Source organism: Panthera leo, chromosome C2, assembly GCF_018350215.1.
Source record: "Panthera leo isolate Ple1 chromosome C2, P.leo_Ple1_pat1.1, whole genome shotgun sequence".
Taxonomy (NCBI): Eukaryota; Metazoa; Chordata; class Mammalia; order Carnivora; family Felidae; genus Panthera; species Panthera leo.
Genome location: NC_056687.1, coordinates 66,141,280 through 66,168,920, shown reverse-complemented (window position 1 = coordinate 66,168,920; position 27,641 = coordinate 66,141,280). Strand labels below are relative to the sequence as shown.

General features: G+C 40.0%; 1 protein-coding gene and 1 long non-coding RNA gene across 2 annotated transcripts; one reads left to right on the top strand and one right to left on the bottom strand.

Moving 5' to 3' along the window:
* Positions 1-3,369: 3,369 nt before the first annotated feature.
* Positions 3,370-10,843, bottom strand: NDUFB4 (NADH:ubiquinone oxidoreductase subunit B4). The gene is made up of 3 exons (XM_042956006.1): positions 10,581-10,843; positions 5,778-5,924; positions 3,370-3,491 (listed from the first exon to the last, which is right to left on the bottom strand). Exons 1-3 carry the CDS (start codon positions 10,758-10,760, stop codon positions 3,429-3,431), a joined length of 390 nt encoding a protein of 129 aa, XP_042811940.1. The 5' UTR covers positions 10,761-10,843; the 3' UTR covers positions 3,370-3,428.
* Positions 10,844-10,916: 73 nt separating this feature from the next.
* LOC122230254 lies at positions 10,917-14,807 on the top strand. Its single transcript, XR_006207358.1, has 3 exons — positions 10,917-11,138; positions 12,285-12,385; positions 14,796-14,807. It is a non-coding gene; the product is annotated as an uncharacterized LOC122230254 (long non-coding RNA).
* Positions 14,808-27,641: the final 12,834 nt, after the last annotated feature.

The following is a 27,641-nucleotide window of genomic DNA, read 5'->3' as shown; positions in this document are numbered from 1 at the left end:
CTCCCCTGCAACAAGAAGTTTTTCAGGAGCAAGTGATGGGAAGATACAGGAACCTTGAGGAACTTTTTCTGGTGGCTGTGGCTATAACAAGCTTTAGCTTTTGGGCCAACAGAGGCAGCAATACCAGTGTAGGCTCCTGTGCCCAGTGCTCACGGCCAGCCGCATCAGTCAGACACACGGTAACATTATAGCACTCAGATGAGGTGGCAATTGGTATTCTCAGCAGACCACTTCTGGGTGTGATTTGGGGCACTGTTTGTGGTAGTGAGAAATATTTAGAAATTGATTAAACTCTTAAGAACACATTGCTCAATAATTCTCAATGTTAAAAAAAAATGTTTTATAATCAGCAAAACTAAAAGGCAACCTATGAAATGGGAGAAGATATTTACAAATGACATATCCAATAAAGGGTTAGTATCCAAAATCTATAAAGAACTTATCAAACTCAACACACAAAAAATGAATAATCCAATTTAAAAATGGGCAGAAGACATGAATAGACATTTTTTCCAAAGAAGACATCCTGATAGTCAACAGACACAATGAAAAGATGCTCAAAATCACTCATCATCAGGGATATGTAAATCAAAACTACAGCGAGGTATCACCTCACACCTATCAGAATAGAGAAAATCAAAAACACAAGTAACAATAGGTGTTGGTGAGGATGTGGAGAAAAAGGAATTGTTGCACTGTTGGTAGGAATGCAAACTGGTATACCCACTGTAGAAAACAGTATATTTCTTCAAAAGGTTAAAAATAGGGGGCACCTGGGTGGCTCAGTCAGTTAGGTGTCCGACTCTGCTCAGGTCATAATCTCACAGTTTGTGGGTTCAAGCCCTGAGTCAGGCTCTGTGCTGACAGCTCAGAGCCTGGAGCCTGCTTCAGATTCTGTGTCTCCCTCTCTCTCTGCTCTTCCCCCACTCATGCTGTGTCTCTCTGTCTCTCAAAAATAAAATAAAACATTAAAAAAAAATTTTATAAGTTAAAAATAGAACTACCCTAAGTACTAAATACTTTGTAAACAGTAACTCTTCAAACAATGAGTTTAATAATAATGTAAGTATTACTAGTATATCTATTTTAAAGATAAGAAAACTGAGTCACAGAGAATGTAAATACTTTCCAGGTCACTTCACAAGTGGTAGAGCAGGGATACAAATGCAAGGTCACCGAAGGGGACTACAAGTTCCAACTGTCTAATCAGACAGTTGGTTCTCTTGGCAACCAACCCCAGCCTTAGGTGTGGTCCGAAACTTGCCTCATTAACATAACAAAAGACGCCTTTAACACAACTCTCAGAAAATCCCCAGGGTTTTAGGAGCTCTGTGACAGAAATGAGGACAATGACCAAATATGTATTTCTTATTATAAATCACAATATCACAGGATTTCACTTTAATCGGAAACTGTGACTATCTCCTGGTAATTTGGGGCTTCTTGTGCCTGGGAAACAGTGGACAAAAGGAAAAAAAAAAAGGTTTCCATATTGGCAGCACTAAATGACTTTCATTACAAGGAGCTAGGGTAGCTGTTACACAATGGGGGCCTAAAGGGATACATCTGGAATGCAGATTTACTAGTGCTTCTTGATGCTTCCATGTCCAGGGATAAATGTAAATAGGCAATTGCTTCAACAAAGACCTGATGATACAGGAGTAACTAAGGTTCTGGCCTTGGCAGATAAAGGACCCAGTGACTCCTTCAAGCAAGCAATCTAGACCGTCTAAAGTGATAGCCAAGGAGGGAAAACCTAGAAAGTTTGGTGGAGGGAAATGACGAATGTCAGTTATGGCTTCAGACATTTCCACAGTGCAGGACTGAAACTTGTTCCACTAACCCTCCTATGCTGAGATTGGACCTAGCCACCACCCTGAATGACATGTTACAGATTAAAGTGCACCCAGATCCAAGCAGTGCATGGAGTGGATAAGGAAATCGTCTACTTCTTGTGCCTACCTCATTTCCTCTTGGCCAGTCTTTTTACTCCAACTGCTGCTGTAGCTCCTAGCTCCTGCAGGTGTGGAACTGTCAACAAGACACCTCAGCTGTGTAGCACATCACTTGCTTCCTGCCCTAGGCTTTCTTCCCCCTCCATGTGAGAAGCCTGTAAGCACCCTCAGCCATTCTGAGGCACACCCATACCTGGAAGTGAAAGGGACTTAACTGCATGAGACAACTCTCAACCAACTCGGGGACCAGCTCATGGATACTCATTTTTCGCTTGTACACATTCTGTGCACGTTCCACAGGGCTCCTCAAGGTCCCTGGTGGAATTAAGCCTGCTACTCTGAGGCAACAGGCCAATCACACACACCTGACGGGCTGTCCTCTACCCCTGCTTCACTCTTACCAGTCTCCTACTTGTTCTTTCACATCACTCCCTAATATAACCTGCACATAAGCTTGTCTCTCAGGTTCTGTGTTTCTGAGTACCCCAGACTCATATAAGATTCAGATGAGAAGACTTGTGAATATGCTCTTAAAGTTAAAAACAATATACTAACGTAAATCAGCCCTAAAGAGCAAGCTCTTCCTGTAACACTTTCTTACTCTGCCTTCATAGGTCCAATTGTCACCCTACTGTTTCAAGACTGAACAATAAAGCATGTAGCTTTATTTTATTGAGCAATACTATGTTATCTCATTTCTATCTTCATGACCTTATGAGGAAGTAGGCATTACTATCTCCATGCTAGAGCTGGGGTAACAGGAGGCCTTGTATTCCAACTCAACTGTTCAGCTTGAGCTAGGATTCTGACCCAATCTAACCTTCAAAGCCCATGTGCTAAACCATTTTACTTCTTTTCCTCAGCGTTGCCTCTACCCTGTCTTCTTACCCTACAATGGCCACCAATATAGCCATACTCAACACACCTTGCCCTTTAATGCTTCCGTTTTGCCCTGTTAGCCCCTGTGATCTTCAGAGCCTTGATCAAATGCCATCTCCCTAGACAGAATTGTTTCTCCATGAGCTTCTATATCACTTTCCTGAATCCCTGTCATATCTTTTTTTACCACATTGATGTTACTGTTCTGTTGCATTTACCGCTGGGGCTGGAGCCAGACACGAGTTTAGATTATTAAGTAGTACTAGATATAATGAGCTCTCAAATAACAACAATGGAATAAAACAGTTGTCAGAGTGTACTCCTTATGCACAGGGCCTAAACTTGTCTTATTGACTGTTGTCTTCTGGGACCAGAGCACAATGCCTGGCTCATAGTAGACACTCATTTGCTGAATGACTGAATGCATCAACGTGAATTTGTTTCTTCATTAAACTGTGAACTCTTACAAAGTAGGGATAATACAATGTACAGCAAATATTTGTTGAATTAAGGTAACAGGAAGAAAGAGAAACTATTTAATGATTAATAGGAGATTTATTTAAACAATAATACATAGAGTCATCATTGCCAGACTTAATATGAAATGCTAAATGTTCGATCCAATTTTCCTTCCTGGATCAGTTTTTCTTTCCTATCCTGCAGAGATAGAAAACAAACAAACAAACAAACAAATAAAACAAAAAACAAACAAAAAAAACTGCATTAGAAACAACACATTCTGACCCCTGTTCATTGCAACACTATTTACAACAGCCAAGATACAGAAACAACCTCAGTGTCCATCAATGGATCAATAAAGACATGGTATATGTATACAATGGAATACTATTCAGCCATAATAAAAAAAAAAGAATGAAATCTTGCAATTTCATAAGTACAAGCATATAGATACAGAGAACACACAGGTGGGTGACAGAGGCAGGAGGTGGGTAATGGGCAAAATGGGTGAAGGGGATCAAAAGGTACAAACTTCCAATCACAAACTAAATAAGTCATGGGAATATAATGTACAGCATGGTGACTACCGTCAATAATACTATATTGAATATTTGAAAGTTGCTAAGAGAATTATTCTTAAGTCCTCATTATAAGAAAAAAGATTATTTTTGTAACTATGTATGGTGACAGATGTTAACTAGACTTACTCTGGTGACCATTTTGCAAAATATATAAACAAACAAAAAAGTACTAGAAAATACAAAAACAAACAAAAAAACAAAGTATTCTGGCAGAACCCACAGTACAACTCTGAAACAAGACTTAAATACTCCAAAGCTAATTCCCATCCCACATTGTATAAGGGAAGAAGTAGCAGTCTGAAGAAATAAAGGGACAATGAAAAAACATTCCTATTGAAAAACATCTTAGGTAGGGCACCTGGGTGGCTCAGTTGGTTAAGCATTTGACTTTTGGTTTTGGCTCAGGTCATGATCTTGCAGTTTGTGAGACCAAGCCCTATGTCAGGCTCTGTACTGACAGCGCTGAGCCTGCTTGGGATTCTCTCTCCCTCTCTCTCAATAAAGTAAAAATAAACATAAAAAAAGAAAAATAGAGGGGCGCCTGGGTGGCTCAGTCGGTTAAGCGTCCGACTTCAGCTCAGGTCACGATCTAACGGTCCGTGAGTTCGAGCCCCATGTCGGGCTCTGGGCTGATGGCTCAGAGCCTGGAGCCTGCTTCTGATTCTGTGTCTCCCTCTCTGTCTGCCCCTCCCCTGTTCATGCTCTGTCTCTCTCTGTCTCAAAAATAAATAAACGTTAAAAAAAATTAAAAAAAAAATAGATGGGGCGCCTGCGTGGCTCAGTTGGTTAAGTATCTGACTTTGGCTCAGGTCATGATCTCACAGTTTGTGAGTTTGAGCCCCACATCGGGCTCTCTGCTCTCAGCACAGAGCCTGCTTCAGATCCTCTCCCACTTACGTTCACACTCTCTCTCAAAAATAAATAAACAAAAAAAAAAAGAAAAGAAAAACATCCTGTGCACATGTTGGAATCATTTTATTACCCCACTAAAAATCATATGTCAAAAGCAAAATGCAAACACCTTCTGGGTAAGTGTGGCCTACCTTTCTGTGAAGCAGTTAATTTATCAATCAAAAAAATATATATATATAAGGTCTAACAGGAGAGTGGACTGGCCAGTTTAAGGCAGAGCTAGATGAGTGGGTTCCAGTCTATATGGCAACATGAGGCCTCCCGGAGGTCTAGTACTGGCTGTCAAAGATAAGCTTGGCTTTCTCTGCGATCATATGGCCTCTGATGGCAGATTCCCACCACGGGTTGCTTTTGCTTTCCTCTTGTTAGGGTATTAGGAAGTTTTAACATTAATTCACAAAATGTGACCAACATAACTAGAATTCATACAAATAGGGAACACACTAAATGACTTATGTATTCTGCTAATATTTAACCAAATAAACATCTCTTTTAAAAACAGATGAACTAAGAAAAATATAAAAATTCACAAAGATAATTTCTAAAGGTAATTCAAAATAGCAAAGTTTAACTTCTATATTAACTTTTTAAAGTTATTTCTGTATTCTCTCACTTAATATTCACAGCACAATTTCCTTACATCATCTAAAACACACCAGGAAAACTCTTTCATGAGCTCTAAGTTCAAGTCTTAGAAATTTAAACTGACGAACTTATTACTTGATATTCTAGAGCAGCCATTAAATTAATTTGAAAGTCTCAGAGACTATCATGAATTTTAGTAAAGTATATTTCAGTAAGAGTTGAAATGATAAAGCAATAAAACCAAACATGTAATCGAAACTTTTAACTCTTGCTGGAAAGGAATAAAGATAAAAGAGTAGAGGGGTTAAGATGGGAGGAAGGCTGGTGGCAATGGACAAGAGAAAGAGCTGCAGCCAGCCCGGGGAACTAATCACACAGAAAGTAAATATCAGGCCCCAATACTTACTCTGTCAGTTTTGAAAACATAATACCAGAAGAAGAGGGGCCCAATTCCAAATAGAGCTCCTAAGAGTGAGGTCTTGGGAGTGGGTCTGAAATTGGGATAGATATTTGCTGATCTTGCATAGGTCCAACGAATCAAGGCAGGATCTTCCTGAAATTCATGAAAACAGAAAGTTACAGGAACTTAAGCAGGACCACACTGAAACAATCTCATCAAAACTTTTGTGGGGGAGGATGGGAGATGCCTTTTGTGCTCCACCACAGCTAAGGGTAAGCCCTGAATATTCCTAAATAGCTTTGGGGAAGACCTTTCATTTCTAGTATTTGTTGAATTAACTCTCTGATGATCTTGTTCAAATCCTTCAGAATTTAAAATATTCTTATATCACCCTTCAGCTTTCTATTTATTTGAGATTTAAGAAATATAATCTTTTATTTTTTTTAATTTATTTTTGAGAGAGAGAGAGAGAAAGAGCTTGAGCCGGGAAGGGACAAAGAGAAGGGAGACACAGAATCAAAGAAGGCTCCAGGTTCCAAGCTGCCAGCACAGAGCCTGACACAGGGCTCGAACTCACAAATGGTGAGATCATGACCTGAGCTGAAGTCAGATGCTTAACCAATTGAGTCACCCAGCTGCCCCAAGAAACCTAATCTTTTTAAGCTGTCAGAGAAGCCACTTTTTCTCTTTGATCTTTTTTTTTTTTCTTTTCTGGATTTTTTTTTTTTAGCTTCATTGTCCTTCTTAAAGTGTGACCAACTGAACCACAGTATTCCCGATGAGGACTGATTTCATATGCTCTGTCATGCTTTGTACTTTGTTTCCAGGACCCTTTCTAATGCTACCCCCCACCCCGCCCTGTCTTTCCAGGCTACATACAAATTGCAGGAAGGTGAAGACTGAGGTAGGCTAACTCTGAACTTTAATTTCTTTAAGCTGACTTGGCAGATATTTTACAAGCAAAACTATTACATTTAACACTATTAAAATAATTTGTAGTGAGGACAAGGTTGTTAAAAAAAATAATCAGACTGTCTTGGTTTAAAAAAGTAATTATCCATTTTAATATATTTATACTAGAACAACTATATAAGATAGCAAATCTGCCCCAAACACATAATTAAACTTAATTAGCTAAATCCCCAAATGATTTTATAAAAATTATTTGCTCCAATTAACTGATAGGCAGATTAAAAATAAGCAAATTAAATCAGTTTTAAAACTTTAATACTAAAGGAGAACATTCAAGGTCCTATGCAATGCCAAGGAAGTCATGATTGGTAGAATTAAAATAGTTAAACTGGATCTTCCACAAATACATTTTTAAACCAAAGTGTCTGCAGAAACAGTAAAGGTGAAGACACAAGATATACACAGGTTTAAGGGGATGTTTGAGGTCAATACCTGAAAGGATAAATACATCTATTCTTGTATCTATCCCTTCTACTATTAATGTATTTGAATGATTCTCCCATGACAGAATTCTCAATTTGCCAGTGGAGTCTCTACATATTTACCTGTCAGATCAGTCTTCCAGAAACAGATATTTTATTTCATAAAAACATCAACAGCCCCATGACCATAGTTTATTGAGCCTGGTACTGTTAAGAGAAGTTCCAAAACACATTCCATGGGAGATAGTTTTCCTTCTTTGACACCACTCTATCTCCAAAGAACTATCAGCAGCATCTGACATGGTGAACAATCCTTCACATCATTTCTTTTGGCTTTCAGGACACACACCTGCCTGGTTTTCCTCCAAACCCTGTGGCCATTCCCTCTTGGTCTCTTTTGCTCTCTATGTCCTTATTTCTCTAAATGCTTAATACTGGACCTTAGACCTTACTGGTCTTTTTGTTTGTTTATTTTTATTTTGGGAGAGATAGAGAGCAAGCAGGGGAGGGGCAGAGAGAGAGGGAGAGACAAAATCCCAAGCAGGCTCCAGACTGTCAGTGCAGAGCCCCATTCGGGGGCCAAACTTACAAACTGTGGGATCATGACCTGAGCCATGAGATCATGACCTGAGCCGTGAGATCATGACCTGAGCTGAAGTGAAGAGTCGGACACTTCACTGACTGAGCCACCGAAGCGCCCCTTTGCTCGTCTTTTCCATCTACATTCATTCCCTTGATGAGCTCCTCCTGTCACATGGTTTTAAATATCCACCTATAGGCCGATGACTCCCAAAATTTTACTTCCCCAGACCTCTACCCCGAACTCCAGACATAATATCCAACTACTTGCTCAACAGTCATGTTGTCTAACAGGCATGTCAAATGTGATGTATCCCAAACTGATTTCCCAATGTTCCACTCCATCTCCATCCCTGCTCCTCTCACATTCTTCTCTACCTTGGTAAAAAGCAACTTCATTGTTCTGATAACTTAGGTCAAAAACCTTGGAGCCATTCTTCACCCTTCTCTCTCTTACACCTCACATCCAATCTGCTAGCAAATCTGGTTGGCTTTACTTTCAATACATACTCATAATTCACCACTTCTTACCACCTACACTGCCAAAAAAACCCTGATAGATTACCTCAAAAGCCTCCTAACTAGACTCCTTGCTCTTGTCCTCCATAATGTATTTTTAAGTAAGCAACCAGAGAGAAGTTAAAGTATAAGGGCAGATTACTCACTCAGTAAAAGTGCTTCTTGGTGTGATCTAGTTCCAAGTACCTTTCTGTCCTCATCTCTTCCTACTTTGCTTCCACCTTTCTCCACTTTAGTCACAATGGTCTCTTCAGTATTTTTGAAACTAACCAGGCACACTCCTGTCTAAGGACCTCAACACCTGTCCCCTCTACCTAAAATGCTACTTTCCCTGAGAGCTGTGTGGCTATCTCCCTCACCTCACTTCCTTCATGTCACCTTCCACGGAAGGCCTTCCCTAGGGATATCTAACATTTCAGCTGCTGTCCCTCCCTACTATATACACACATTCCGAATTCCCTTCCTTGCTTTATTTTCCTTATCACTTATCACTAACATGCTAAATGATTTACTTTTTTAAGTTTATGTATTTATTTTGGGAGAGAGAGAGACAAAGAGCAAGCAGGAGAGGGGCAGTCAGAGGGAGAGACAGAATCCCAAGCAGGCTCCACGCTGTCAGCACAGAACCTGATGTGAAGCTAGAACTCACAAACCATGAGATCATGACGTGAACCCAGGTCAAAAGTCGGACACTTAACTGACTGAGCTACCCAGGTGCCCCTAAATTATTTAGTTTTTAAATCTATTTATTACTTGTCTGCCCCACTGGAAAGAAAGCTCTATGAGGACAGGAATCTACACTGTCACCTCAGCATCTAACACAGGGCCTAGCCTATTACAGCAATTATTTGTTCATTGAATCAATCATTCTTAAAGATTAGGCAAGGAATTTCCATGTATTGATCACTAAATGATTAAGTGCCAGGCACTCATTTATTTAATTAACAGAACAACCAATGAGGCAGGTATTACTGTCTCTTTTATATGACAAAATTGAAACTGTCCTAGGGCACAGAACTGGAAAGAAGACAATCTGGGGTTTAAACTTCAGCTATCTGGCACATCAAACCCACCTGTGTATGTAAATAACACATGTCTCTCTCCACACCTTCTCAAGTAAACACCTTCTTCTCCAGTTCTAACTAGAATTGGTACAGCCAACTGGTTAAGCAGATGTTTTGGGTTACAAAGATCAAGGTTTAAATTCTGCTCTATCACTTGCTAAGGGAGTATCACTCTATGACCTACTTGTCCTTCCCATGTTGTCTTCCAATCTGTAAAATGGGGTTAATAACAGGGCCTAATTCTGAATACTTGTGACATTTGAATATTCGGAAAGGGTTTAGATAGTGCCTGCACAATTTAAATTTCCTTCAATTCTCATAACTTCCAAAAAGTCCTACAGAACACCAATGCAACTATTGGGAAAAGTGGTTTTTTTTTTGTTTTGGGGTTTTTTTGTTTTGTTTTTAGTATATTTGACATCATATTTAAACAGCTCTTGGACAGAAAATTATCAAAAAGCGCACTCATTAAATAATAGCTATCAGTCTACTGGTTATATATTAAGTGCCTGGAATGTTATACAAACTATTTCATTTAACCGCACAATGGCTTTATAAAGAGTATACTACCATTCCCACATAAGATCAGAAAATTAACGTTTGGAGAGAGTAGGCAAATTGCCTAGGGTCATATAGTTTGCCAACTTGTGCTGCCTTGACATATGAATCCAAAGACCACAGCTTCAACAGCTGCAGTTTTGGGGTCTTTAAAAGATATAAATTGAAAAATCACTATATTCCCATCAGGAGAGAGCAGTATTGATATGAATTGTGAACTGAATGGTGGAAAACTGCTTTAAAAAAAAATAAATAACACACACAACACATTTTCTGAGCACTCATTACATTCATTACAGCCCGGTCACTGTGTTGGCTGGTGATGTGCCTGGTCTCATTTAATCCTCGTCACAGCCTCATAAAGTAAGAAGTGCTGTATTAATCCCATTTTCCAGACAGGAAAACCGAGGCTAAGCAGCAGAGTTGTGTCACTTTAGTGAGCAAGCCAGGATTCAAACCCAGCCCGGTGTGAACTGAGAACCGTCCTGTAGACCACCAAGCTCTCCGCCCAAGGTCAAAGGGCTAGTGGGTTGGCCTGCTCTCCGAGCCTGGAAAAGGGCCAATGTCTAAGATACGGATTGGAACGGTGGCCGCCCCGCTGCGGGGTCTCCCTTGGCCGGTCTGGGCTGCCCGGTCGGAGGGGACAGCCCGGACTCTATGGCCCTTGATTCCCGCCCAGCCGGCCCCCGACTCACGATGAGCCCTCGGCGGCTGGGGTCGTTGTACTGAAGCAGGTACTCCCGTTTAAGTCGGGATCTTATGGCCAACCGCTCGGCTTGCGCCTTCCGGGCTTCTGGAGATACGTCGTATTCGGCTGGGTCGAGGGTGGAGGGTAGAGTGGCCAGGCGCGAAGGCTGGTACTTAGGGAACGACATCTTGGCAGTCCGGCACAGAAGCGCGCCTGCGCGACTCCGAGGCCCTCCCCCACTTTATTCTGACCTTCATCCTGCGGGAGTGCGCTTGCGCGTCAGCTGAAGGTAGGTGAGAGAGCGAGACAAAGAACTCAGCTTCTTTCCGCAACCTTCCTCGCGGTCCTGGGGCCGTAATAGCGATCTGCGCATGCACAGTGTGCTCTTTTCGCCCACCCCCGCTTCCTCCTACCTACCCACAATCTGTTGCTCGTTGCCTGCTGTTTCCTAGCAGCCTTTCTCAAAGCAGAGCTTTTTATGAGAAGTTGAACTGTGTGAGACTGGCAGACACGGGGAACGGGACCGGCTCTAGTAGAGTCCTGTTTCACTGTGGGTCCCTCCAAGGTGTGTGACTTTGAACAAGTCACTTAACGTCTGTGAGTTTTCCTCCTGCTCATCCTGTGTAATGACCCCTATGCCGTTTACCTAACAAACCTTTTGTGAGGATTACATAAGATAATGGAGAGGTGCCAAAGTGCTTTGCAAAGCACAATGTCCTCTGCCAAAAAAGAGAATAAGCTTTTCTGTACGTTACCACATTAGATCTGTACAACGTAAGTAAAGGTGTGTTTTTCTTAGCCACGAAACAATGTTGAATAGGAGAATGATGTTAGAAATGTTGCCTACCTGACTAGTAAGTCGTTAAAAAATGAAATATTGAATAAAGCGTGTGAAGAAACAGTATCTTGATTAAAATACCCCTTACCTAAAATCCTTAGCACTCTTCAGGTGCTAAGAATGAAAAATACCTTCAAGATACGAAAATATGCATAGAGGCATTGTGTCTTAATGTGAAAGATGATTCAGGGAGAAAAAAAAAGTAACCCAAGGGAAACCTCCATCCCTACTGCCTTTCCCCTTTCCCCCACTATCACCAAGGGGAAAACGCAACTTCAAGTTGCACAGCAGGGTCTTTGGGTACCAGTCAGGTACTCCTCAGGGGAAAGCATGTAAACAATATTTCCATAACTCAGACAAGGAAAGCTGGGTCAAAAGAGAGCTTCACCTTGGATGAAATGTCTGAAGACATATAGGTATGTTGGGAAATGGTTGCTAGGCAGAGAAGGGACCTAGAAAGTGTTGGCATTTGAAGTGATGAGCAGCACTGCTGTCACGTTTATTCAACATTTTAATACTGTTTTAAAACATTTATTAAGCACCCACTGTGTGAAGCATACTGCACACTAGTGAGTCTTAGTCAATCTTCCAGGCTCAGTGGGGGAAATGCAGAAGAAATGAAGGACGTGGTGTTGTCTTTGAGGAGCTGACAATCAGGCTGTACAGAAAGAGAAGACAGAATATGATAATATTTGCAAAGCAGTTTAATGTCCAGATGAATTTAGAGCAAAATGGGCTCATGAGAATGCAGGCTGAGGGAATGTAGAAAAAAGAAATTTGAAACAAATCGCTTACACTCAATTTTAAAGGAATGAGAATAAAAGGAGTTCTGAGTTTTTTTTTTTCAAAGGTGTTTCAAAATTTTGTTTATAGATTAGACACTGATATGGGAAAAAGGCATGCAAAAGGATAAAAGAAAGAAGAAAGGAGTACAAAGACTACAGATGACAACATTTTAAAAAGACTTCATAAAGGTAAGAGAGAGGGAAAGAGAGAAAGACAGAATAAACTTCATCATTTCCCTTTGGATTAGTTAAGGTGTTTGTTTCTACATTTGCTTGGTTATCAAAAGGATCCCTTTAGATGATTGTCAAAAAGATGGAGTGCTAAGTTCTCTTCTGCTCTTGAAGATTTGGAACTGATCTGGCAGGGGAACCCATGTGTCTGTACTTTGTATAGTTTCTTGAGGGGATTCTTATACCATTTTGTGTTTGGAAAACAGAGATGAGTACAAGAGGTCTTCCTTTCCCTCTTCTTTTTCCAGGAAAGGTCCTCCCAAAGTGAATCTATTTAACGTGAAGACCTGGATTCTATAGTGAAAGAAAAAGACTTGATTGAGCCTTTATCTTGAAATAATGCAATCAAAAAATTATGAAAATGAATATATCTTATATTTAACATTTAAGGTCACAATTACAACTGTGTGCTAATTCTGATAAATCAAGTGTTAATTTGTGGGCACAGTTATTTTTATTTTATTATTTAAAAAAAAATTTTTTTAATGTTTATTTTTGAGAGAGACAGAGACAGAGCATGGACAGAGGAGGGGCAGAGAGAGAGGGAAACACAGAATATAAAGCAGGCTCCAGGCTCTGAGTCATCAGCACAGAGCCCAGTGTGGGGCTCGAACTCACAAGAGCCGTGAGATCCTGACCTAGGCCAAAGTCGGATGCTTAACCCGACTGAGCCACCCAGGCACCCCCACAGTTATTTTTATATAGCTCATTATCCTTCACTTTGCATTTGATTTTTGCAGAGGCTCATATTTGTAGAAATGTTGGAGGCCTTTATCCAGTTTTCCTAAGGTCCTCTCTTAATCCTTTGAAACTAAATTACTTCCTTTTGAAGCACTGATGTCATCATTATTCTTACTGATTTTCTCTTTTTCCCCTTTGTTATCTAGTACAACGCTCTGAGATCCTCCTTTATTAGTGACTTTGCAGGCTGCTGCAAACATCGCTTTTATGAATTTTGTGAAAGTCCACATCTTTTGCAAGATTTGCAGTGGATTTCTATTATTTTTGAGGATTGGATATTTCCAAATGGATGGCTAAGACTTTGATAGGAGTGGATGTAGGCACTAGGGTTAGCAGATGGAACAATGCAAGTGGGGAACAATTTCACAAGTAACCACTTCACCAATGAATATTTCATATTTTGAAGACTTTTTCTTTTCCTAATAGAATTTATCAGAATTTATTGGGACATGGATTACAAGGACTAAGTATGTGAAACTGTATTTGGCTGGAAGAGGGGGGATGGAGTGGTAAAGTGGAGAAGGAGAGAAATACAAATATGCAGGGATAGTCAAGTATAAGACTGGGACAGGATTTCAGGGAACAGAAGATGGACAAGTGAATACAGAAACTGTAAGAAGCAGATAAGTTCCAGTTGCAGCAATATGAAGAGCATTCCTTCTCTTAATTGGCTAGGATCATAGGTAAATTTGTGAATAAATTCCCAACTTTGAGTCAGGAATAAACCCAATGCCCGGAGATTTAGTAATCAGTGATTGTCAGCAGCTGACATTTAGTGAGCATTTTCCTTTATTATTGTTTTCAAAAATCTTGTCCTGACGTTGAATATCAGCAAGTGATGTACTGTCAAACTAGTACAGGGTCCCCTCCTTACATGATCTTCTCCAGAACCCTGGGAAGGGCCCTAGAAATGTGTTCACATGGCCATTCTGTTTCTGTAAAATTAGACGAAGATATTTAAATCTCAGTTGCCTAAGACTGCTGTGTCTCTCCTGACCTCTTCTATTACATTTTCCCTCCTGGTGGGTGGTATCGCAGTGATCTGAGGCATTTGGGGGATCTGACAAATGAAAATTTGAATTTAGTGGGACATATTTATTTGATTCACATCAATTTCAAGTGGAGTTTAATTATTGCTAGGCATCCAGGTGTAGGAATGGCTTCCAGGGATATCATTAACATCCAGTGTGCCCGGGAGGTGCAGGATCAAAGTTTGTGTTGTGATATGAACTTGTCCTGCGAATTCTGGCCCTGGAAATATAGGGGTAGAGGAGGAGAAATAAGGTTTGAAATATACAGAACCAGAAGCTAATCTGTGGGAAATTCTCCTAGTTATCATTGGCATTTTTCCTTTAAAAAGCACCCCCCTCCAAAATTATATAAGCTTCACATCGCATCAAATCATGATCTTCCTGTTTATCCGTCTTGTTAAGGCTGCAAGGAAGAGATACAAAGTGCTATGTGAATTAATTTAATTGCAAAGAGACCTAAGAATATGGGGTAGAAGGGAAAGTCATCTCATTTGGTTATGTAGCCACACTAGGAATTTATCTTCCAAAATTGAAATGAACAACAGTTCAAAGAGAGAATAAGAATAATACTTTAGAGCTTCAGTGTCCCATCTTAGCTCAAGTAAACCACTTTCTCTTTGTTTAACTAGCATCTACTCTTCCTCCAAAAGAGGATATTATTGAATCAGTTTGACACTATTCAATCTAGATTGCCTCAAAGTACCACATGGGAGGTTGGCTCTCACTGTATCCAACTTATCTGCAGCTCTGTTGATTTGGGCACTGTCGAAGTCAGTCATGAATAAGATTACACTACTGGTTTTACTCAACAGATGCACTTAAGTCACAGCAGTTTATCTTGTTTAGAGAAGACCCACATAGAACTACTTGCTTCAGAAGTGGTGGTATATCCAGCAGACACTTTAAGACTACACAGCCTGTCCATTACAAACATACATTGCTTTCTACTTGTTTCTACTATAGCTTTATAGTAAGTCTTGGTATTTCAGGAGGCAAATCTCTCCATTTTATTATAGTTCGAAATTGTGTTAGCTACTTTTCTTCCTCTTCTTTTCCAGATGAATTTAGTATTAAGATTTTAAATTCCGTGAAAAAAAATCCATTGGGATTTTGATTGGAACTGCACTAAATGTATACCTTAATTTGAGGAGAACAGACATTCTTCTCATATTGCATCTTCTCATCTGTAATCTATTAGTCAGGTCCTTTATTCCCTTCAATCATGTTTTGTAACTTTCTCCGTGAGGAATTGTTGCCTCCTCTAGTAGATTAATTCTGCTACATTATAGATTTCATTGTTATTGTTAATTGTTTCTTTTCCTATTACATTTTCTAAATGACTGTTGCTGGTGTATTGTAATATTATTGATTTTTGTATACTGATTTTGGAACCAGTATCCTTGGTGAACTCTTTATTACTTCTGTTGGCTTTTCTATTCCTTCCTTTGGATTGTTCTATGTAGTTGGCCATACCTTGAGAAAAGCAGTCTTGCCTTTTCTCTTACAAGTCTCATACTTGGTTTTCTCTCTCTCTCTCTCTCTCTCTCTCTCTCTCTCTCTCTCTCTCATTGCATTAGCTAAGACCTACAGTACCATGTTTTATGATAGCAGAAACTGAGAGTCTCCTATATTGTTCCCAGCTTTAATAGGAAATCTGTTCACCATTAAATGTTTGCTGTAGGGTTTGGTAGAAGCCCTTTATCAGGTTGAGAAAATTCTGTTATATTCTTTCCCAAACGTTTTTTAATCATGAATGAGTGATAATTGGTCAAATATATTTCTACATTTTTGTTATATAGTCATATGGTTTGTCTGTTAATCTGTTAAAAACACAGAGAAATTTAGTAGGTTTTTTTATTTCAAGTTTTTATTTAAATTCTAGTTAGTTAACATATATAGCAAAATTGGTTTCATGTGTAGGATTTAGTGATTCATCACTGACATATAACACCCAGTGCTCATCACCAGTGCCCTCCTTAATACCCATCACCCATTTAGCCCACGCCCCACCCACCTCCCCTCCATCAACCCTCAGTTTGTTCTCTATAGTTAAGAGTCTTTATGGCTTGCTTTCCTCTCTTTTTTTCCCCTTCCCCTAAGTTTAAATAAAGTTTATTTATTTATTTTGAGAGAGAGAAAGCATGAATGAGTGGTGGAGGGGCAAAGAGAGAGGGAGAGAGAGAATCCCAAGCAAGCTCCACACTGTCAGCACAGAGCCGGATAAGAGACTCAGTCTCATGAACCATGAGGTCATGACCTGAGCCAAAATCAAGAGTCAGATGCTTAACCATCTGAGCTACTCAGGCACTCCTCATCTGTTTTGTTTCTTAAATTCCACATATGAGTGAAATCATATGATATTTGTCTTTCTCTGACTGACATATTTTGTTTAGCATAGTATACTCTAACTCCATCCACATCATTGCAAAGGGCAAGATTTCATTCTTTTTGATTGCTGAGTAATATATCCACTCATCAGTCGATGAACATTTGGGCTCTTTTCACAATTTGGCTATTGTTGATAGTGTTGCTGTAAACATCAGGGTGCATGTGCCCCTTCAAATCAGCATTTTTTTATCCTTTGGATAAATACCTAACAGTGCAGTTGCTGGATCTTAGGGTAGTTCCATTTTTAACTTTTTGAGGAACCTCCAGTTTTCCAGAGTGGGTGCATCAATTTGCTTTCCCACTAACAGTGTAAGAGGGTTCCCCTTTCTCCGCATCCTTGCCAACATCTGTTGTTTCCTGTGTTAATTTTAGCCATTCTGACAGGTGTGAGGTGGTCTTGTCATGGTTTTGATTTGTATTTTCCTGATGATGAGTGATGTTAAGTATCTTTTCATGTGTCTGTTAGCCAGTAGGTTGTTCTGATGTGGAATATTTTGCATTCTGAAATTAACTATTTCATGGCCATGATATGTTTTTTAATGTAGTGATTAAATAATTAAACTGAATTAAATTTATTAGCATTTTATTTAGGATCTTACCATTTATGTTCATTGATGAATTGGCTGTATAGTTTTCTTTTTCCTATTTTGTCCTTGTCCAGTTTTGGTAATTTATTTACATGAAAAGAAGTGGATAGATTAATAGATTTCCTTTTTTTTTTTTTTTTTTTTTATTCTCCAAAATGGTTTGTTTAAGACAGGAACTGTATTCCTTGAAGACTTTGTAAATTATCTTTTTAAAACTGTCAACTGCCTGGGTCTTCCCTTTTTATTTTCAGGAGAGACTTTTGGCTATCAACTCAATTTCTTTAATGATGGGTTTTTTTCAGGTTTTCTATCTCCTTTGGAATGAAGTTTGGTAATTTAAATTTTCTCAAATGTCTGTTTATTGCTTTTAATGGTTTTTTTTTTTATTTTGAGAGGGGAGAGAGAGAGGGCATGTGTGAGCCAGGGAGGGGCAGAGAGAGGGCGAGAGAAAGAATCCCAACCAGGCTCCACATTGTCAGCACAGAGGGCTCTATCCCACGAACTGAACCGTGAGTTCATGACCTGAGCTGAAATCAAGAATCAGATGCTTCACTGACTGAGCCACCCAGGTGCCCCTTAAATATTTTGTTTTAGACTTAATTGTTATAGAGTTTCTAATCTCATGATTTTTTCAGTCTCCACTGTTTTTATAATTATGATCCTCATTTTGCCATTAATATTGTTTGTTTTCGTGTCCTTGATAATCCCCATCCCCTATTTCTCCTGTCCCTCCACCTGTCTCCCCTCTGGTAACTATCAGTTTGTTCTCTACAGTTAAGAGGGTTTTTCTTGGTTTGCCTTTCTCTCCCTTTTTCCTTTGCTCCTTTTGTTTCTTAAATTCCACATATGAATGAGATCATAGGTATTTGTCTTTCTCTGACTGACTTATTTTGCTCAGCACTATTTATCCATTTCTTATTTATCTTATTTATCCATTCATCTTATGGATCTTATCCATCTTGTTTATCCATTCATCTATGGAAGGACACTTGGGCTGCGTCCATAGTTTGGCTATTGTAGATAATGCTGCTATAAACATAAGGGTGCATGTATCCCTTTGAATTAGTGTTTTTAATTTTGGGGGTAAGTACCCAGTAGTGCAATTCCTAGATCTTAGGGTAGTTCTAATCTTAACTTTTTGAGGAACCTCCATACAGTTTTCCACAATGGCTGCACCAATACTGTTTATTTATTGCTTCTTTTTTTTCTTCATCCATCTTGCTAGAAGTTTGTCTTCTTTGTCTTTACAGAGACCAAAAAAAAAAAAATTTTTTTTTAATGTTTATTTATTTTTGAGAGAGAGAGAGAGAGAGAGACATACAGACAGAGCACGCGAACTGGAGAGGCAGAGAGAAAGGGAGACCTAGAATCTGAAGCAGGCTCCAGGCTCTGAGATGTCAGCACAGAGCCCGACACGAGGCTTGAACCTATGAACTGTGATATCATGACCTGAGCCAAAATCGGTCACTTAACCGACTGAACCACCAAGGTGCCCCCAGAGAACCCATTTTTTATTTTGTCATCCCTAATCAATTTTTCCTCTTATACTTATTTCTTTTATTTTTCTTGAGATTACTGTAATATTCTATTTCTGGTTTCTTCAGAATACTTACCTCATTCATTTTTAATATTATGTTTTATAATTTTTTATGCATATAATTCTATAAATTTAATTTTAGGTATATAGTCGTATGTTTTTTTAGTATTTTCATTTTCATGTAATTCTGAGTATTTCATAATTTCTATTATGCATTTTCCTTAACTGATAAGTTATTTAGAAATACGTTTTTCAGTTTCTGAAGTTTTTTTTGTTTCGTCAATTTTTTTACTGTTAATTTCTAGTTTAATTGTATTACTGTATAATATTAGTCCTTTGAAATTTATTGAGACTTTCTTTGGGCTTCCTATATGGTCAGTGTTTGTTTGATTGTTTTTTTTAACAAACCATTTTTTGAAATTTAACATACATATGGAAAGAAAAATGCACAAATCATACATATGCTGTTCAATGAGTTATTACAAAGTGAACAAAGCCTTCTAATCATACATAGCCATTTTTATTATGGTTCCATGTAAGCTTACAAAGAATGTATACTTTGTAAGTCATTGAGTGCAAGGTTAGACCAAGTTTTTTAATTAGGTGGTTTAGGTGTCTTATATCTTTCTTTATTCGCCTATGTCTCCTTGCTCTATTTCCAATATAGAAGTGCATATAATTTCCCAGTGCTATTGTGGTTTGTCCATTTCTCCTTGACCAAGATTAGAATACACAGGGTGAATTGAAGGTGATATGGAAACATTTTAATGCACATGCATCTCTGGATTATTTTTACCAAAAGACAAAGAAACTCATACATAATGGTTCACTCATTCCATCCATTTAGTGTGCTGTATACAAACCAACCAGGAAAAGAAGATTTCTGCTTAAAATATACAGAACACTTAGAAACACATCTGTCATGTAGACATATCCAAAAGCTCATGAATATTACATTTTGCATTTCTCTCCTTCAGAGACAGTCTTTTCATCCTAGTCTTAGCATATATCTGTTATTACTAAAGTCACTTACATAAGGACATATTTGTACTTGAAAGGAACAATAAGTTGCCTACAGAGTATAAGGTGACATTTTCTTACAGCTTGTCAATTTAACATAAAAGAGGGTTGATCTGCTTAGCTGAGGCTATGTCATGCTTTTTTCTACGGTATAAAATGCTGCCTTATCATCATCTTTTGCTTGGGGAGAGCAATAGCCTCCTAGTTGGTTTTCTTACCTACATCCACCCTTACCATACTCCTATCTCTTTTCCAAACAGCAGCTAGGGTGACCTTTTAAAATAGACATTATCCTAGCACCCCTGTTTAAACTCTTACATGACTTCAAGACTCGCTAAAGTCTGCTTCCTGCCTCTTCAGCTGTGCTTGGCTGTGTGCTCCCCATCACTGTCTGTGCTCCAGCCACACTGGCCTCTCCTCAGTTCCTTCCTTCCACATGGCCTTTGCACTTACTCTTCACTCTGCCTCAAATATTACACACCATACTCTGATTCATCCTGCAGAACTCACTCAGTTCTATCACCCCTTGGCTAACCAACAAGGTAAAATCGCTCTACAAGCTTTTGTAGCATTGTAGACCTCTCCTTTACAACACTAATTACAATCCTAATTTTACATTTTTTATTATTTAATTAATCCCTGCCTCACCTCCCACTAGAATGCAGGCTCTTTGAAGACCTGGTTTCTTCAGCAGAATTCTGAAGCAGGCTGGACTCACCCTGCATCCCAACACTAGCACAGTGTCTGGCCCATCACAGCAGTGGTAATGGGCTAAATGACCAGTTCCTTTCTTCATTTCAAAGTGAATATATTAACCAAATATACCTTCACCCCTCTTGCTGCCTCTGTTTTCATCCCTCGCTTACTTCTAGTAATACTCCATACTCACCACTCCTCCCCTCTTCACTCCCCGCCCCCACTGTGAATTAAAAATTCAATTCCAAAAGCATTATCAGTAATACAGCTTTTTACTGAAGATTTTGTGTAGTTACAGAGGAGGGAGTACATTACAAAGTAAAATGCCATAACAAAGCCCTTTAACATCTCTGCTTCCCCCCAGCCTTGTCTCTACAGCAGCTGGAGCTGTCTTATCCCTCTTCTTCCCCCTCCCCCCACTGCAGGTGTGCTCTCAGAACCCCTCCAGCCAAACTGCCTCCTCCTCCACCTGCTTCCAAATGTATATTCAGCAAAACAAAGTACAGCCTCGGCCAAGCCATGACTCCTGGCTCCTTAGTTCATAGGGCCACTTGCATTTATAAAAGTTTGGAACAAAAAGTGTTGACTTTTTGTTCATCTTTTCCTTTGCTTGCTGATAGTCTTTCCTCCATCAAGGCCATCCATGCCCTGCCTGCTCTCTATGGCTGACTGAAATCTTACATCCATCAAGGTCCAGTTCAAACGCCCCACCTTCTAGAAACCTTTCCTTAAGACCCTTAAGTTGAGGTAATTTTTTCTCTCCCCTAAAAATGCACACCACCTCTTTTATTCTTATTGGTATTACAAGCTATGTTAGGATTGTCTTTTTCTCCCTCTCCTTTAAGAGCAAGTTCTGTTTCTTACTCTACAAGGTCCGAAGGGTCTGGCTCAGGACTCTCTGCACTGCAGGCTGCAGTGTTGGTAGAATTACAACAAAACATTCTGTATTTCTTTTCGTAGATTTTGGTAAAAGCCTCTTCAAGAAAGCTACTGATACCCAATATTTCAATTTCAGAGTCAGCTAGCAGAAACTACTACTTCCCCGAAGAAACTCTGTACCTATTGTGGGTGGGAATAGTATAGCTTCTGGTTTAACAAGTTTGGAGAGAAGGTCTCTATCCAGGTAAAAGATAGTGTTGACATCTTTGCCTGGATTGACTCTGGCTTTCTAAAATGCATCAACAGTCTGGCCCCTGAAAGACAATCAGGGCTTCTGAGAGATTTAGAGTCTAACTCATGTGACTTTTTTAAAATGTCAAGGAGATGGCTAAGTAAAAATGTTGTCATATGAATTTAAGCTCTTGAGGTCTAGAGAGGGACTTACTGCTAGCAGTCTGTGTTCTGTTATCATAATGGTGATCTTCAGCTGAGCAGATCTCTCACTTGGTACCTTGACCAAGCAGAGAAGGTAGAGCCCAGCGATGAGGTTTGTTTCATGTATATGTGACTGACTGAGGACAGCTAAAATGCACCTTACCATCACTTTACTCAGATTTTCTATCAAATTATGTTACCTTCTCAACATGAAACTGTAAATATCTCTAAATTCTTTCATACCTATAAGCATCTTCCTTACTCTGGAAATGACATCATCCCATTTTTAAAATGTTGGGGTAGGTTTTGTTTCTTTTATTATGGAAATTTTCAATGTACACAAAGTAGAGGAAATGATACAATAAGCCTCTTAGACTCATCCTGAGCTTTTACATTTGGAAATATTTTGTCAATGTCATTTTATCTATCCCCCCCCCCCCACATGTACATTTCACTTTTCTTTTTGCTGGATTGTTTTAAAGAAACCCCTGACTCTTTCATTTTACCCATAAATACTTTAGGATGTATTTCTAACAATTAAGGAGGGTTTTTTTCCTACATAACCACAATGCTATTATCACACGTAACAAAATTATCAATAATCTCAGGAGCATTTTAAAAATAGGATTCTGGAAAAAGCAACCCAAAGGAATGAGTAATATAGAATTTCAAGCACTATGGTAAGCAGTTTGGGAAGATGCTTTTAGCAAAGAGGGTACTTTCACTCTTGCAAATGACATCACAGAGCCAGATGCCACTTTCTCCTACATATCCATAATTGGATTTACTTTCTTACCCCCAAATATATTCCCTGGTTCAGTTCAAGGCATCAGCAACCATCCAGGAGCTCAAGCTCCAGAAACAGGGTCCTTGTAGAGTTTCCCCCTGCCCCCACCCCTTTAGCACTCCCTTTAACCAGTTTTGAAGAGCTAAAACTCAGGGTGAATATTGCTCATATCCATCCCCTCCTTTGCATTCCCACTGCCACTCCTTTTGTCTGGGCCCCTGCTATCTATCTCTGCATTGAGGTTATTGAAAGATTTTGATTTGTGTTCCTCCCAGAAACAGAGCCTGAGACAAGGATTTGAGTATAAATAATTTATTGGAGAGGTGATCCCAGGAGACCTGGAAGCTGAGCTGGGGAATGAGACAGGGAAGTGAAAGAAGCCAATACAGGATGTGTTAACAAGCACTGAAGGACACTGGAGCTCCATCCCACTGGACAAGTCTGGGAGACAGTATAGAATACCCCTCAGCATTATCCCAACCAACAGGCAAGGGAGCTGGGCTCTTATTTATCCATCAGGTCTCCATTGCCTTATGGCTGCTTTCAAGGGCAAGAAGTCCCCAGCACTTCTGGCCTGCACTGTGCATGGCCTAAGCCTACTACCAGCCAGAACACAGAGGATCATGGGCCTTCAATGTATAACAGTAATGCTAAGGGGACAAGGGCAGGGCACTGAGAGCACTACATTGCCTCCCTTCTCACTCTCTCCTTCACAGAGGCAGGGATAACTTTCTAAAGTGCAAATCTGATTCAGGTACTTCCCTATTCAATAAAAAGGGTATGTGGATAATGCTGCAGACCAGTATTGCTTATTTCCCCTTACAGAGGTGACGGCCTTGAGTGGTGCTGAACCATATGATCCTGAGTGCCTTTGGCATACCTGTTGCAGGTGGCCAAAGTCTGGGTTGGACTTTGAGGAACTACTTGTGAGTTCAATGAATACATAGCTTTATTCATATGTTTATAGTTAAAACCTTGTTTACTTACAGAACAGGTTGGGAGGGGAAGTGACAAATGATTGCCCCTGGTTTGGATTCCACTGGCACAGACCTTTACCTCTGAATAGTTATATATAACCCTTCCCAGACAGCAGCGTGCCTCTCTCTCCACTGGTGCACCAAAATTATTGTGGCAATACTTTGTTCTTTATGCAGTCACATTATCTGGGAATCTCAATGTGATTTACAAGCTTACATAACTTCCCAAATGAGTCAGCATGCTCATCAAGAAGGCAGCATGGTGCAGTGGAAAGAACATGGCATTTGGTGCCAGATAGAAAGTTCAATACCTGCATCTGTCACTTGCTAACTGTGTGTTAGACAAGTTATTCTACCTCTCCAAGCCTCAGTTTCTTCCGATAACGAATGCGGATGGGAATACCTACCTAAGAGGGTTATTATAAGGATTAAATGAGGTAAAGAACGCTCAGTGTGATACATAAGAGGCCCTGAGTCACAGTTCACCCTCCCCATCCTATATCCTGATTTTACTCATCTGGCAGAGTTCTTGAACCTTACTGACCTGCAGTGAGTAGAAAATGCTGATTTCCTACTAGACAAAGCAAGTAAAGCTTTATCTCCTTTTAGCACTAGTGGATTTTAGATGAAAATCTGAATCAGTTCTTTGTAAAGGAAAACTGCTCTTGCTCCACTCTGGGCAAAGCATCCACATCATGTATGAAATAAATCCGTACCCGAAAGGGCTGGGGTGCTCCAGGAAGGGCTGGGCTGCACAGTCTGGCTCGGCACCCACAGCAGTCAAAGATTGCTGGAGTTTAGAGGTGACTTAGTGAGCACACGGCAAGACATACAGCCGGAAAAATGAAATGTTCAGAAGAGGATTGAAACCCCATCTGCATAGCTGTTGAGCGCGGTGGGGAGCGGTGAGGAATGGCGTTGCAGAATGCCCTTCGAGAAACAAAGCGGCAGCATACAAATGAGGGCACTGCTGTGCCAGCCAGGGCTGAGGATGATTCTGGAACTGTCTTTTCCAAAGTGCTTGGAGCAAATGCCTGCAAGTTAAAATAATAATAATAAATAAAATCCCTGGTCAGCAAATTAACACTGCTGCAAATGTTCCTCCCTGCCGGTCGCAACGCTATTAGGGGAGGATTACCAGACAAGCTGATTTCCAGGATCTTTATAGCCCGCATAATACATAGTTAGCAGTCAGCTGGGGTCAGCAGAGAGAGTGTTTATAATTAAGGGGTGATTGGTGAGTATGTCCATAACAGCAAAGAAACCTCTAAAAAGAAAAATCAGGAGCCAATCTTTGAACTTAGAAACTAGAGAATGTTAGAACATGAAAGATTCCTTCTGATCATTGAGCTGTGCTGATGATTTTTAAATGCTAAAGAAACAGTAGAACCTTTCTTTCAAGTAAAATCGTATGCAGACTCTCCCCCTGGAAGGCAAACAAAAGGAATGCTGCTCTGAGTAGGGGAGGGAAGAGGAGAGGACAGTGTGGTTCTGGAGCCCCAGCCTCTCCCACTCCCAGCCTTCACTTTAGATCTGCCCCTGTGGCCCAGAATATAATCTGCAAATCATTAAGCCCCACTGACCATGGTGTGAAAACCTCTAGGCTAGTCCACCCCATACATTGTACAAGTGAGTTTTGGCTCAAAGAGGGGAAGCGATTAGTATAAGGTCACCCAGCAGAACTGGGACTAGAGCCCAAACCTCTTGAGTTTAAATTCCTTTCTCTCTCCTAAAAACTACCTCCCCTTATAAAAAAAAAAAAAAAAAATGAAAAGTATCTTTAAAGATAAAGTTACCTCATGAAATAGCTTGTTAAAGTAAATGAGAAAGACAGAGGCATCCAAATGTAAATACTGGCTTTGGAAAGAATCCAGTTCTATCTTCTTGACTGCTGGACCCAAGTGCAGCTTTTATTACATTTATTTTTAGGACTTTCAGCATGGCAGTCACAAAATCCAAGTAGATTTGCTAAACTAATGGCCTCTTATACCAGGGTAAATCTAGCCAGTTTGTGCCTTCTAGAAAAAACAACCTAAAGCTACAACAGCTTAGTATCTTTAAAAAATTATTTTTAATACACTGGCATAGTAAGAAAGGAATCTAAAATGCATGGTAGATGGAGATGGCCAAACCAAAGCTCTTATACAGTGGAGCATGAGGCATTTCAGATTCCCGACTCTACTTCCCATTGTGAGACCTTGAGCAAGTCACAACCTCTCTAGCCCTCAATCTTTTTTCAAAAATCTACAAAATGATGAAATCATTAGAGTCATTAAAAGTCAATATTCAACAGAACCCTGACACAGAACTGTCCAGTGTGCTGGTCAGCCAGCACTGTGTGTGTTCACAACAGAGGCCTCTGTCTCTGAGTCAGAGGGTCTGGGAGCACAATTACTGTAATAGAGGAGAGAGAAGCAGCAACATGGAGATGCTGTAGGTTGAAAGGAAAGAAGGAGGAGGGAAGCAGATGCAGAGAAGAGCAAAGGGCTCTCCTTTCATGCATCAGAGGATTGGATTTTGATCAGCAACCATCCTAGACATTTATGTCACACCTATTACCCTGAAGTACTCTAAATGTTTCCTAATGGACTTGGCTTTGGGGATTCCATTCAAGGCCTTGAGCCATGTGGTCTCATTTTAAACTAGGAATGTTCAATTAAAATAGTAGCTATGTGATAGCAAATGATAAAATGATACCAAGTTTTTATAAGGGGAAGAAAAGCAACATTTTTTAAAATACAACGTCCCACACATTTTGTTTGTTATTCAGTTTAATGCTTACTATAACTTTTAAATTAGATATCATTTCTCCCCATTTGACAGATCTAGATGCAGAGAGGCTTAGCATCTCCTTTAAGATAACAAGTATTTTATGTAGCTTTTGGGACTGTAAGCCCCCTCAGGAGAGAGACTTTCTTTCTTTCTTTCTTTTTTTAATTTTTTTTTTAATGTTTATTCTTGAGAGAGAGCATGAGCAGGGGAAGGGCAGAGAGAGAGGGAGACACAGAGTCAGAAGCAGGCTCCAGGCTCTGAGTTGTTAGCACAGAGCCTGACGCGGGGCTCGAACTCACGAACCGTGAGATCATGACCTGAGCCGAAGTCAGACACCCAACCGACTGAGCCACCCAGGCGCCCCAGGAGAGAGACTTTCTTGTTCGTGCTTCTGTCATCAATGCCAAACACAGTGCCTGGTGCATAGGTGATCGGTGCACATCACTAAAGGAAACTGAAGGAAAAGGCCAAGCTTTAAATCCAGATCTGCTCAACTCCCAAATCTACTTCTTGCTACCACCAAACTTATACAATTTATTAAAAACAACTGTTATTTGGCCAGTTGTTCTTAACCCCTTCTTTACTATATAATTGGAAGTGTTATGAGCTCTGGTTTCTATGCCTGTTTGAAGCTCTAGCTACCTAATTAGTTACTGAGTTCCATCTCTTGGCTGAATCTATAATTAAGCAGGTTTTTTTAAGACATAGTTAGCCATAGTCCCAGGTTCCCTAAAATGTATAACATTCACCCAGAGGACCACACTTGAAGAAAAACACAGAACTGGAAAATATTTTATCATACTCCAGTATCATTGCTCTCCTCAGTCACCTTAAGCAATTACAGAACAAAACGGTGCTGTTTTTGTTTTTTTTTTTCTAATCAGTAAACACAAATTTTAAAAGGCAACTTTCATAGAGTTTCTTCACAGTACATCTTAGAAATGAAGCAAATCCTGATGCAAGGATGCTAGTACACAAGGATGGTAACACATTGCAATTTATGTCCAGGAACTGGATGAAGGTAAGAAATTAAAGACTTGTCAAGCATGTTGTAGTACAAGGGCACACTCAGGTGTGCCTGGGATCTTGCTCTGATTAATGCTTCAGGACTCAGCAAGGCAGGCCCAGTGATCTGTGGATGGGTGGTTCTGAGAGAGTGAGCGATCAAAGTCATGTCTTCTTGTCTTTCTCACTTAGGGCCACTTCCTCTCTGGTGTGTTGACCAAGGCTATACCTGGCATGGCTTCAGTCATCCCAGGGTACTTCACTAGGCCTTTTCAGTTGTGTGCTCATCTATTTCTTCCTCCCTCCACTTTTCGCAAGTATTGACCAAGGGCTCTCATGGGCTTAGCCTCTGCAAGGTG